The 12500-nt window shown below is 44.1% G+C and overlaps 1 protein-coding gene across 1 annotated transcript in view; it reads right to left on the bottom strand.

The window, feature by feature from the left end:
• The window catches only part of LOC134448144 (M-phase inducer phosphatase 1-B-like), a 37009-nt gene that overhangs the window by 19044 nt on the left and 5465 nt on the right, over nucleotides 1-12500 (bottom strand). Inside the window, exons 4-8 of the mRNA XM_063197903.1 lie at nucleotides 11705-11750; nucleotides 11036-11069; nucleotides 10558-10626; nucleotides 5959-6153; nucleotides 1908-1991 (exon numbers count right to left, since the gene is read on the bottom strand). Coding sequence (XP_063053973.1) covers nucleotides 1908-1991; nucleotides 5959-6153; nucleotides 10558-10626; nucleotides 11036-11069; nucleotides 11705-11750 — 428 coding nt within the window. The remainder of the gene's footprint in view (nucleotides 1-1907; nucleotides 1992-5958; nucleotides 6154-10557; nucleotides 10627-11035; nucleotides 11070-11704; nucleotides 11751-12500) is intronic.

The following is a 12500-nucleotide window of genomic DNA, read 5'->3' as shown; positions in this document are numbered from 1 at the left end:
TCAGCGGTGACCTTGACAACAGAGGTGAGTGGGGTAGGGGTTGGAGACGTGAGGACATGGGTGAAATCTGAGAATGAGTTACAGAGGTGATCCTACACTGATTTACTCTCCAGCCGAGGCATGGTTGACATGGTCTTGGCGTGGGCGAAAGAGGAGGAGAGGAAATGGGAAAAGACAAACGGGGTGGGGGAATAGAGAAGAGAAGAGAAGAGAAGAGAAGAGAAGAGAAGAGAAGAGAAGAGAAGAGAAGAGAAGAGAAGAGAAGAGAAGAGAAGAGAAGAGAAGAGAAGAGAAGGAATGATGCAGTAATGTGGGGGAGAGAAGTGAAGAGAACATTGGGAAGAGATGAACAGACATGGTAGAGAGGTGAAAGAGAAGAAAGAGAAGAGAGAAGAGGTGGCTATGATATGTTTGAGAAACGGGGGGAGAATGTTAATGATCTGGTGATGACATGAGATGAGGCGATGGTGGCTCGTCTTCCTTGAGTAAGATACTTTAAGTGATACTGTCCCATTTTTGGAAATTAACTCATATTACACATCCCCTTGAGTTAAATAATTGAGTCTTACCTTTCTCCTGTACTTTCAACCGTTCTCTGAGTACAACAGTTCAGTTAACATTGCTAGCAGTTAACATTGAGTCCTATGAGACCAGCTGGCGGCTAACTGGTCTCATAGTAGGGCTGCACAATTAATCGAGAAATAATCAAAATCGTGATAAGATAGTCAAATCGAACTCATGACTTTAATCGTGATTTAATCGTGGCAATAGTGACCTACTTTTGAGAGCGTCCTTGAAGCCAGAACATACTGACAGGCTGGTGTTTCTGGCCAGAAATCTGTCCACTTGAGTTTCATGCTATTGCCTTTACATAATTATTACTATTCGTTTTATTTTGCTCATCCCGTATGTAATTCATTCTTGGTTATATTTCATCTTGTTATAATTTTCAAAAAAATCAGCAAAAATCAATAATCGTGATTAATAATCGTGATTAAGATTTTGACCAAAATAATCGTGATTATGATTTTTTCCATAATCGTGCAGCCCTATCTCATAGGACTCAATGTTAAGTGCTAGCATGGAGGTAAAATGTGCACTGCCATACTCATAGAACGGTTGAAAGTACAGGAGAAAGGTAAGACTCAATTATTTAACTCAAGGGGAGGTATGATATGAGCCTATTTCCAAATATGGGACAGTATCACTTTAACCCCAAATTTCTCCGGGTGGCAGAGACATAACCTGCAGGGCGGACACTGCTACTGCTGTGTGTTGTGTACTGATGTGTGAATGAGTGTGAATGGGTGAATGTGAAGCATACAATGGAAAAATGCTTTGAGTGCTCGAAGGAGTGGAAATGCGCAACTATACAAATGCAGTCCATTTACCATGTGGTGACAAACATCAGGGATGAAAGAGGAGTCTTTTACAGCTACACAACAAAGGCTCTAAGTCCATCACATGAAGAGAAGAGACAGCCGTTCAGAGTCAGTGTTGTGGTCAGTTCTCTTTTTTTATGCGTTTTTTTTCCAGCTATATAGCAGATTGGGTAATAAATCAAGTATCTCGTAAAATACAACTCCATCACAGTGATCAGCCTTGGGTGTGCTGAATGAATTGCATCACAGACTTATTGAAAGCGATAAAGGAAAAGAGTCGAATGAGCATAACTGGAGGCGTAGACAGCGAAAGCCATGCTGGAGATGAGTTTTAAAAAAGGTAGTAAGCAAGGTATGTTGGTGCCTTTAAAGACAGGTAACATCATCTATAAAACTCTCACGCACGCACGCACGCACACAGGCGCGCACACACACACACACACACACACACACACACACACACACACACACACACACACACACACACACACACACACACACACACACACACACACACACACACACCGAGGAGAGGCTGAGTTCCTGGCTCATGAGGGGGTCCGAGAGCAGCTGTGCCATGCTGGAGGACATCATGGCATTCACAGGCTCCTGTAAAGAGGAGAGGAGAGGAGGGGGTGGAGGAGGAGGAGGAGGAGGAGAGGAGAGGAGAGGAGAGGAGAGGAGATGCGAGGCGAGGAGAGGAGAGAGTGGAGGAGAGGAGAGGAGCGGAGAGGAATAAAGAGGAGAGGAATAGAGAGGAGAGGAGAGGAGAGGAGAGGAGAGGAAGACAGAGAGGGAGGGGATCAATTTAGATTGGATTTCCAAATAATAGCCTAGGTAGAGCCATTATTGAGCCTGCCTGGCTTTATTGACCTATACGGATAACCATTTTCACACAATAGTACACATTAAAAAACATCTTGAAAATGCCGTACAATGCTGTACATCTTGAGGTGCCATACAAAACTACGGAAGAGAAAAGCAAACACTTCATTACATTGAAAATCCCTCCACACAAGTAAAGCCCTGCCCAGCGATGCATACTACAACTGGATGGACAAGTTGCGTCGTCAGAAGAACATAAACAAGTCCGACAGGCGGACAACAGATGCGTCCGTCTATGCCCGTTCTGAACCTTTTTTGCCCAAACGCCCCCTTGGCCTCCTCATAACCTGTCAAGGCAATTTATCAATAAGCCTACCATGTACTGTATAAGCCTGGATTTGAAAAAGTACCATAGGATTTCAACAGTGTTGGGCAATTTACTGAAAAACTGTAATGCATTGCTGATTACATGTTACTGTCTTTTCAAAATAATCCCTTACACTACATTTAGCAATGTGGGGACCTAAGGCGAATTTAGCTTAGGGGGGCCATCGGTCCATCCCATATCACATTTTTTTTTAACATAAAATCTCTATTTTTGTTAGGCTATTTTTTTTTTTAATCACGATTTTTTATTTTAAAAAAATTAATAATTACAAACATAAAAAACAGGCAAACATTACAATGAATTACAATGAAGCATTTCAATGAATAGGCTATTTGCAATTTTGCATAGGCCTACATTAAATAAACTAAAATGTGTAATTCTCTTTTCACTTTAATATGAGAGCAGTGATGTCCTCCCCTCACTGAAGTGTTATTTCATGTGTGTGCATGATGCTGTCACCTATTTGAAGTGACGTTGATGTTGGATTTCATGGAATACTTTTAAATGCCGCTTTGGGAAGAAAACAGAGTAGGCGACAGGTGAACTGTATTTCTGTCAAAACAGTGGTTTGCAGGCGTTTGCGTTTTCACGTGGATATTGTCTTCGTGGACCGTAACAGACAAACCGTAAGTTCCATAAACTAATCAATGAGACATTGGCTACGTGTACATGATGTTTTTAAGTCCGATTTAATAAATGCGATTTAAATAGATCGGATTAAGAGTTATTTTGCGATGTGTATACATGGCACTTTCACTTAAATGCGATTAAACGTCTGGGGAAAATAAAGCATTGCGATTGGACTGAGGACGCACGTGCTGAGCGAGCCAAATAAGGCACGGGGGCGTGGTTCAATGCCACCGAGATGCAGGTCATCTTCCCCACGAAAATCGTTGCCTCAGGCGGACTGAAATCACAACATTTCCCCCTTTCTCCCTGGATCATTTACAATGCTACATTGGCTACCCTGTTAGCATAGAAAAACGAGTGGTCAAATGGTAATGTGGAGTAACTTTGTTGTGCTTCATTACTTTGTGGGGCACTTTTACATCAATATATGGAAGCCACAACATGTATAGTCGCTTAGGGACTTTAAATTAAGCAAAACTTTCATGTGAAAATCAACAGGAAGTGCCGCCATGTTTTTCTCACTGGCAACAGAAATTCTCTAAGCTATGAGATAGGCATCTCTCATTGGCTCCCATTATAGCCCCGTTGGCGAACGCAGCCAAGTAAAAGATGAATGGGAGCCTATTGGGCTAAATGGCTCAGCAGGGATTTGTGACGGTTCTGTTCTCTGGTTTGTAAAGATGTGTGCACATTCTGTACCTTATCATGGAAGTTGTATTAGAAGTGAATTTAAAGGTTCCTGACATGGCTTTGTTCTCCCAAAGACGTGTTAGTTTTGTCCTGCAACACGCTAGCATTCGGCTAATACCTGCTGGCTGAGGAATCTCTGCGACTATTCACGACCAGAGCTGACGAGAGACGTACTCTGACTGATCCTAGCAGAAACATCTACGGTCACACACCTCAAAACCCCCCACCGCCGTCCAACATGTTAATTGAAGGTGCCCAAATTCTTAAGGATGAGCACAGTCATTTCCTTTACGCAATGTACACATGCCGCTTTTCCACCACCTTAAATGCAATAAATAACAGGTGTCCGCAACAATCCTAACATAATTTAAACACATCGACTTCTGAAGTCAGACTTAAAACTACAAAACAAATGGCGTAGTGCCGTAAAGTCGATTGTCACGTGTTATGTCATTGCTATGGGGCACCTAAGTCACGCCCTTCTACTTCCGATACATGGGGCAGGAGCTCGCAAAATTTTGAATGCGAGTCAATGGAGCGAGTCAAGCTAAATCCTCATCCCGTTTGGCATGTGCTCCGGATTTCACATATGATGACAGTGAATTTGAAAGGTTTGGATTTGCGTCGTAAGACCACTCATTTTCGGCACGCAAGAAACGTTATTTTAGCTTTTGTGCAAAACTGTGTTGGAGACTACACTTGCGCCTCGCATATCTGACGTGAACCGAGGCACAGCCAACCCTACCGCTGCACCGTGGCTTAAGTGGCTGCACGTCGGACATGCGACGCCTGTAGTGTAGTCCAAATAATTACATATTTTTGCACACTCACAACTCAAAAATCGCTTTCCAAGTGAAGTCAACAAGCACACCATGGGTTGTTATTAATTCTGAGGCACAGCATATGTGTGATCGACGGGGAAATGCGAGGTGGGTCGGAAAATAGCTTTGATCAGTCCATTACAGCCCAGTCAAAAGTTTTTCCGTTGCCAGCCCCAGAAGCCGCCCGGAAGGGGTGGAGACTTAGGTGCCCCATTGTTGAAANAAGGGTCATTTTCACGAATCTAACACTTGACAAGATGCAAACGTGTCGGCAAATGCTTTCACTTACTCATATCTATCGAACGCGACTCCATTGTTTCCAGGGAAAAAAATCACACGGGCAGATAGTTCTATGAGAAGCGTACAGCCCCATTGGCACCCATTCATTATTTACTTGGCTGCGATAACATAGCTGCAGTGCCACTCCTGGCCACACCAGCTAGTGGTCGTTCTTGTACAAGATTCCATTTTCTTTGCTGGCAAAGAGCTTTTGGTTTGCACGCATGAGCTCCAGGCCAAAACTGAGCGACTGCCACCTTGTGGACACAAGAGGGAATCACAAGAGGGAATCACAATTCAGAAACCCATCACGGGAGGGCGGACGGACGGACGGACGGACACCAAAGCCTCTTATAGAGATGCGTGGGACGCATCTAAAAAAGTAAAACTCAATTATTATTTTACTCAAAGGGGTGTAGAAAATGATGTTTGTTTCCAGAATTCATGCTGCCCATTCAAAATGGTACCCTTCTCATGAATACTTACCACCACTATCAAATTCTATGTATTCATTATAAGTGGGAAAATTGCACTTTTCATGCATGAAAAGGTGGATCTTCACCATGTCCATCATTTAGAATTTCCAGAAATATTAGCTGCAAAACGTACTGTACTTTGGTCATACTAGTAAACATTAGTTTTGTATTAAGTAAATATTAATGAAAAGATCAAATTTGGCAAAAGACAGCACCGTTTCCGGGAGCAGCATAGCTGCAATACCTACTCTGAGGTGGATTTCTCGAAACCAAAGTTGCTTTGTTGTTTTCAGTGCATTTTCCCATTGGCAACTACAGAAGTTGCTAACAGGCTAACAACTTCTCTTTTGAGAAATGCACCCCTGGCCAACATCCTACAAAGTGCATCTTTAACGCTACTTAACAACACTGCAAGTTATCGTATGTATGCAATAATACTGTGTGTGAAAGGTGTGAGGTGAGGTCACCTCTTCCTGCAGGCCTTCGAAGGCGTCCATGGGGGACATAGGAGGGGAGATGGGGGGCGAGATGGGGGAGGAGATGGGGAGGCTGGGGTGGATGGGGCTGACCATGCCCTCCGCCTCCTCTCCAGCTGGCACCTGCGCCCCCAGAGAGGCCATCAGGCACCGGCCTTTACCCGCCCACGGCTCCTCGGGGCTCAGCTACGGCAAGACGAGACAGACAAACAGAGCGTGTGTTAAAAATCAAGGCAGGTCTTCGAACGGGGAGCTGTTGCCACCAAGTCCCTCCGTTCAATTTTATTTCATGAATTTCATGAAGCAGTCTGAAAGGGATGTTTGGGTGACCAGCCGTGAATATTGACCCTGTGGAGCTCCCGATGGACCGTTCTGGTGGAAACAGGAGAGGTGAGGTGCACATTTAATTCTACAGTGATTTGGACAGTTGTGGTTTTATGTTTTCTGGATACAGTCCGGGTTAGCACCCAAACATCCCTTTCAGAGAGTTCAGACAGCTTCCCCTTGCATCCACAGTTAATCCTGTTGGATGTGGTTCATCCTTCTTGGTGGTATGCAGACATTACCTTGGATACGGTGGCTCTTGAAACATCACAAAGACTTGCTGTCTCGGTCAAAGATGCACCGGTTACACGCGCACAAATAATTTCTCCTTTTTGAGCAAGACTCTGCTCTTAGCTACCCTGTTAATTGAACCTTCTTACTTCACCCTACTGGTACAATGTGCAGTTAATGAAGATAAGGCAACAGGCTGGTCCACTTAAGCCATGGAACTGCCCACACTAAAATGACAGGTGCTTCAGTTATTTTCAGGGTTCCCACACCTTTTTCATGAACAAATTCAAGCACTTTTCAAGCACCTTCAAGCACCACATTTTCAGTTTTCCAGCACCTTTCAATAAGTCGCGGGAAGGGGAGTGGGGGTCCTCCCCTAGACATTTATGTTTTTTTAAGATGCAATTTCCTGCATTCTCATACATTTTAGGGTGTCGAAAAGCAAATCCCACCTGACATCTCACTCCCTTCGATTTTTGATGTACCTAAACAACTTTTTTCCATTATTTGGCTTACCGAGTTTTCAAGCCTTTTCAAGCACTTCACCAAAAATTCAAGCATTTTCACAACCTTGAAAACACTTAATTGAAATTCAAGCATTTTCAAGGAATTCAAGCACCACCAGTGGGAACCCTGTATTTTGTACGACCCCTGTAGATAGATGGTTATTTTTTCTTAGGGAAAATTGGCCTGTGCCACACAGTGCAGTACATCTAATATACACCCGATGAGCTATAAAAATGATTTCACTTCTGTGTATCATTGGCTGTGCCTGGGAGTAGACTTCCCTTAATGGCCTATCAAACATTTTATTCATCTCTTATATAAAACTGATGCCGATCATACGGGATGATACAAGCCTTAGATAGATGCAATTTGCATAATAAAGAGAACGCGCCGGCAACCATCCATCAAACTACTCCCCAATAGTGGAGCTGACGGCAGGCCACAAAACAACCCTCATAAGACGTAGCTCCAACAGAGAGAGGGAGAGAGAGAGAGAGAGAGAAAGAGAGGGAGAGAGGGGGGAGAGAGAGAGTGTGAGTGAGAGAGAAAGAAAGAGAGAGAGAGAGAGAGTGTGAGTGAGTGAGTGAGAGAGAAAGAGAGAGAGAGATAGAGAGAGTGCTAGAGAGCGAGCGAGCGAGAGAGAGAAAGAGAGTGATAGAGAGCGAGCGCGAGAGAGAGAGAGAGAGAGAGAGAGAGAGAGAGAGAGAGAGAGCGAGAGAGAGAGAGAGCGAGAGAGAGAGCGAGAGAGAGAGCGAGAGAGAGAGAGAGAGAGAGAGACAGAGTGAGTGAGTGAGAGTGTGTGTGAGAGTGTGTGTGCGTGTGTATGGTGTCTAGACAGACAGTCCTCACACCCTTTTATAAAGTGGCCTGTGGTGTAATACTCAGCGATTAGATGGAGCGTTGTACTCATAAAGACCTAGCAGCTGGAGAACTGACTGAGGCAAGCCAGTGGAAAATTAACTTATTCACGCAACTTTCCTCCGCTCTTTCCTGCTCGCTAATAATGACTTAAGCTAATTTAACACTGGTCCACTGGCTTTTTTTTTTTTTAAGCAAGCGCCCCTGTCTAAAAGACTCACGCCATGCAGTACAAAATATAATTGCTGCATGTTTCATTATAGCTCAACTCCGCATTCACATCCTGAAGGTCAGGCATCGGCCACATCTTGTAGTGTGTCGTTTCCCAACCCTTTTGGTTGTGTAGCACACTAATGCCGTGTACAGACCAGGAGCGAAAGGAGTGAACAAAGCGATGGAAGTCATTATTTCTCTATGGAGGGCACGCGACCTGCGCTACCAAAGCGAATTCGCCAGGAGCGAAGCTTCTTGAGCGACCAGAGCGAATTTTGACGATTAAACTCAATCTAATCGTAGGCGAATTCGCTCTGACGCTGTTCAGCGAAAACCAATCGGAACCGTCATAACTCTGAATGTCTGAAGCCAGAGCCGTCATGTGATTAGCTGAATCAAACATGTCAATGCTGCGTCTGGAGCGAATACAGCGAATTCAAGGCGAAACTTCTTCTGCTACCCACGCTACCAGGCAGCGTAGTTCGCTCTTGGTCTGGACACGGCATAAGCCTTTTATTTGTACCATGAGCCCCCCCTCACTCATGCTCTATATCTCTTCGTCTATCCCAATGTGACTTTTCTCTAGAGATGTACAGGATTCAAGATCCGGTTCCGGATCCGGCAGGATAATAGGGTTTTTCAGACTATCCGGATCCGGATCCGGCAGGATAATAGGGTTTTTCAGACTATCCGGATCCGGATCCGTCAGGATCTTAAGCAGTGGATCCGATATCCGGCATAATCCGGTGCATCTCTACTTTTCTCCATACATTTGTTATTACTACATTTGTCCACATACCACCTGAAGTGTGCTTGTGTAGTCCCCTAGTGGTAAATGTCTACATCTTGTTGGGAAACACTGTTATAGTGCACCATCGAGTCCTTTTAGTCCAGCTCTATAGCGACGTACACACACAAAGCTAGCTTTTCACTTGCTCGCCTACTCGCCACTCTTTCATGGAACGTTCGCTGAAAGTTCCCGCGGCTTTAACTGCCAATGAACAGGCGAGAAGTACCGAACTCTGCATTCCAATTGGTTACTCGCTTACTCGCCTCGCTCAAAGATAAAATATTTTCAATTTGGGATCCGCCCACATCGCATCACTTGTACAGTACTCGCCTACTCGCCTGCTGGTGTCGCTGGAACACATTGACATTCTATTGAGTTTCTTTGCTGAGCGAGTAACTAGTAGCGACGTGTGAGTAGGGCCCTTAACAAAGGCCAGAAACAGGCTTCAGCTGAAGACTGGGACAATTAACCTGGCCCTCCTCCGGGTGACTTGGGGTCACGCTCCCAGAATCAGCTGTGGCTTGAGTTGGCCACAATCCCCTGGGGCTGAACAAAAAACGGGTTCGACTTCAGATTTGTGCAACCCCTTTTTTTTTCAACCACTTTTGAAACATCATCATGCCATTGCATGAATAAATAGAAAAAAAAATAACTAAAAGGAGCACAATGTAGGATGACGTCGTTAGTGTGGTGCCCGCAGCATGCCTGTCTCAAAATCTACACAGTAATGAGAAAATGCTGTTTAAATAAACTCATGTGAGAATGTTTTTCATCACGGAATTCCAGCAGTTGATATAAATCTGAATACGGTATGTAAAGCGATTTTTCACATGAAAAGTATTTCCCACAACACTCGTTCGGACCGCTTTTATGTGTCAAAAGTTCCATGTGGGGTTTTTTGACAGCGGGCCGTGGAAGTGGTCGCAGGGAGCCATTGTTCACTTACTAATGACTCACATAAGCATCGGCTGACTCGGGACAGTGATTAATTAAACTTTTAATCCTTCCTTAAAGAAGAAAAAAATATCCAAAGTCCAACGCAGTGTGCAAAACCTTTTTTTTTCTCCAAAAAAACCCCTCTCATCTCCATCACCTGGATTGCTCCTGCCCCGCTGCCCCCTACCTGCTGTCTAGTGTCGGGGGGAATCATGTCAAGGCGGCCCGGTCAATAGCACCAACCGGTGGCGCTGGCCCACGGGGAGAGCAATTAGCCGGGCCACTTCATGCCCGTACGCTCGAGATCTGAGCCAATCTGTCACGAGGATGGTGGTGGAGAGAGGGATGAAGGAGAGAGGGATGGCAGAGAGAGGAAGAGAGAGAGAAGGCGAGAGAGAGAAAGAGAAAGAGAAAGAGAGAGAGAGGGCGAGAGAGAGAGAGAGAGAGAGAGAGAGAGAGAGAGAGAGAGAGAGAGAGAGAGAGAGAGAGAGAGAAAGAGAAAGAGAAAGAGAAAGAGAAAGAGAGAGAGAGAGAGCGAGAGAGAGAGAGAAACAGAAGGAATTGGTAGGAGTAAAAAGACATGTGGAGGAAGAGGGGCAGAGAGAAGAGTGTGGAGAGAGATGGAGGTGTAGAAAGAGGGATAGACAGGGAGAGAGAGAGAGGGGGGGGCAAGAACGAAAGAAAGAAAGAAAGAAAGAGAGAGAGAATGTCCAGTGAAGTGGTCTACTCACATTCTCTTTGTTCCTGGCGGGTTTCCCTGTGGCAGGAGGGGGCTTGGGGCTGCTGCACAGCAGTCTGGGCTTTTGATATCACACATGATGGACAACACAACAACAACAACAACAACAACACGTGCCTTAGTCACACTCAAACACACACTCGGGCGAGGAAGAAGGACAAGTTCACACACAAATGACTGTCAAAGGAGCAGGTTAATTCAACGTGACAACCTCATACAACATCCTTATTATCTTGACTGCGTCTGTGTGTGTGCGTGTGTAATAGAGAGTAGAGCATTATTTATTAATCCAGAGCTAAATTAAGTGTGTGTGCGTGCGTAAAATTGTACTTGCTGGAATGAATACAGAAAAGGAAAGAAATCCAGTTCTTGCAAAGCATTAAAAAGGGCAAATATTTCAGGTTATGACAGGTGTGTTACATTGCTATACACGTTTCACTGCACTGGGAAAATAGATTTTAAGGGTTTACCAGGAAGGTCCTCAGCTTCTTCATACGGCTGGTCCTTGGAGATGATGAGACAAAACAGAAGTCAGCTAAAATGTCTGATTTACATCTATAGGATATCACGTAAATGAGTACACCCCTCACAGTTTTTGCAGATTCATGAGTATATCTTTTCATAGGAAAGCATTAAAGAAATTTCACTTTGACACAAATGATTAGTGATATCCCAGACTGCCAAGATAAACACATTTGCTTTAGATGTTGTCAAGCATGTGTGGTGGTAAACAAGTGAGTTTTACAAAAACGTTTATCCTCTCAATAGCCAAGCATTGTAGTGGGACTGACATGGTTTGGGGATGCATGAATGCTGTCAACATTGGCAATCTGAATATGAATTACACCTAAAAGAAACATGCATGTCAACATGCACTGTGACAACTGAAGCAGATCACGATATTCTCCATAGGATTGCATTCAAATCTCACACCAATCGATTTAAGCCAGGTGCACACTCAAAATGCAAAAGTTCAATGGAAAGAAAGGTTGAAACGCACACCGATGACCTCTCTTTTAATTCCTTTTCATTTCGAGACGATTCGAGCCAAAACGGCCCCTTCTCTACCGGATTTTAATCTGGGATTTACTCACTTTTGTCACATCCCGTCAAAATACTTTTAAAAACTTTTTTTTTACCTGGGCAGTGGAGACTCTGGAACTGTAAGTAAACAGGAAGCTGGTTCTGCAAGTCATAAGTATATAATACAGTAAATATGTTTTAAAAAATAAATCAGTATTTATACTTGTGTTCTTGAACTACTCTTGTAATTATTATTATCAGGAGCCATGCTGCACATCTCATCAACATTACAGATATTATTCAGTGTCCTTGTGAGACACGATTTTACTTTAAAATAGCTAGTCTAGACGAGCGGTTCCCAAACTTTTCCCCTTGCGCACCCCCTTGTACATTTCAATGTGGTTCGCGCACCCTCAAAGCGAATGTTTTGGTGTACTTATGGTCACTCAAATATGGCTTCACTGCACAAACCATTGCACATTATGCAGAGTCATTTAGGGAATCCTCATTTCCAATAGACGTGATGTTTCCTCAAGCATACAGTTCACCATACAATTAAAAACGACTTAATTTTCATTAATGCTGTATAAAAACACCCATATCCACCATTGCTCCATTCAGCTCGCGCACCCCCTTGTGGTAGGCCACGCACCCCCAGGGGTGCACACACCCCAGTTTGGGAAACACTGGTCTAGAAGTTTATGAAGTTCATTGCTGCTTATGAACACTGATTGCCAAAGTAACAGTCTTACCATGAATAATAACTTAAAACGGTTAAAAAGGCATGTCTTATTTCCAAACTGAACAACATGTTGTGCCCAAAGATCAAACACTTCTCCCTGAACAAACTGACCATACCACACCCCAACGGCAAATGTCTCCATGCAAAGAAGCAAAGTGACGTCACAAATC

The sequence above is a fragment of the Engraulis encrasicolus genome, chromosome 4, assembly GCF_034702125.1.
Source record: "Engraulis encrasicolus isolate BLACKSEA-1 chromosome 4, IST_EnEncr_1.0, whole genome shotgun sequence".
NCBI lineage: Eukaryota > Metazoa > Chordata > Actinopteri > Clupeiformes > Engraulidae > Engraulis > Engraulis encrasicolus.
The sequence above is the reverse complement of the archived record's forward strand: the minus strand, read 5'-3'. Positions and strand labels throughout refer to the sequence as shown.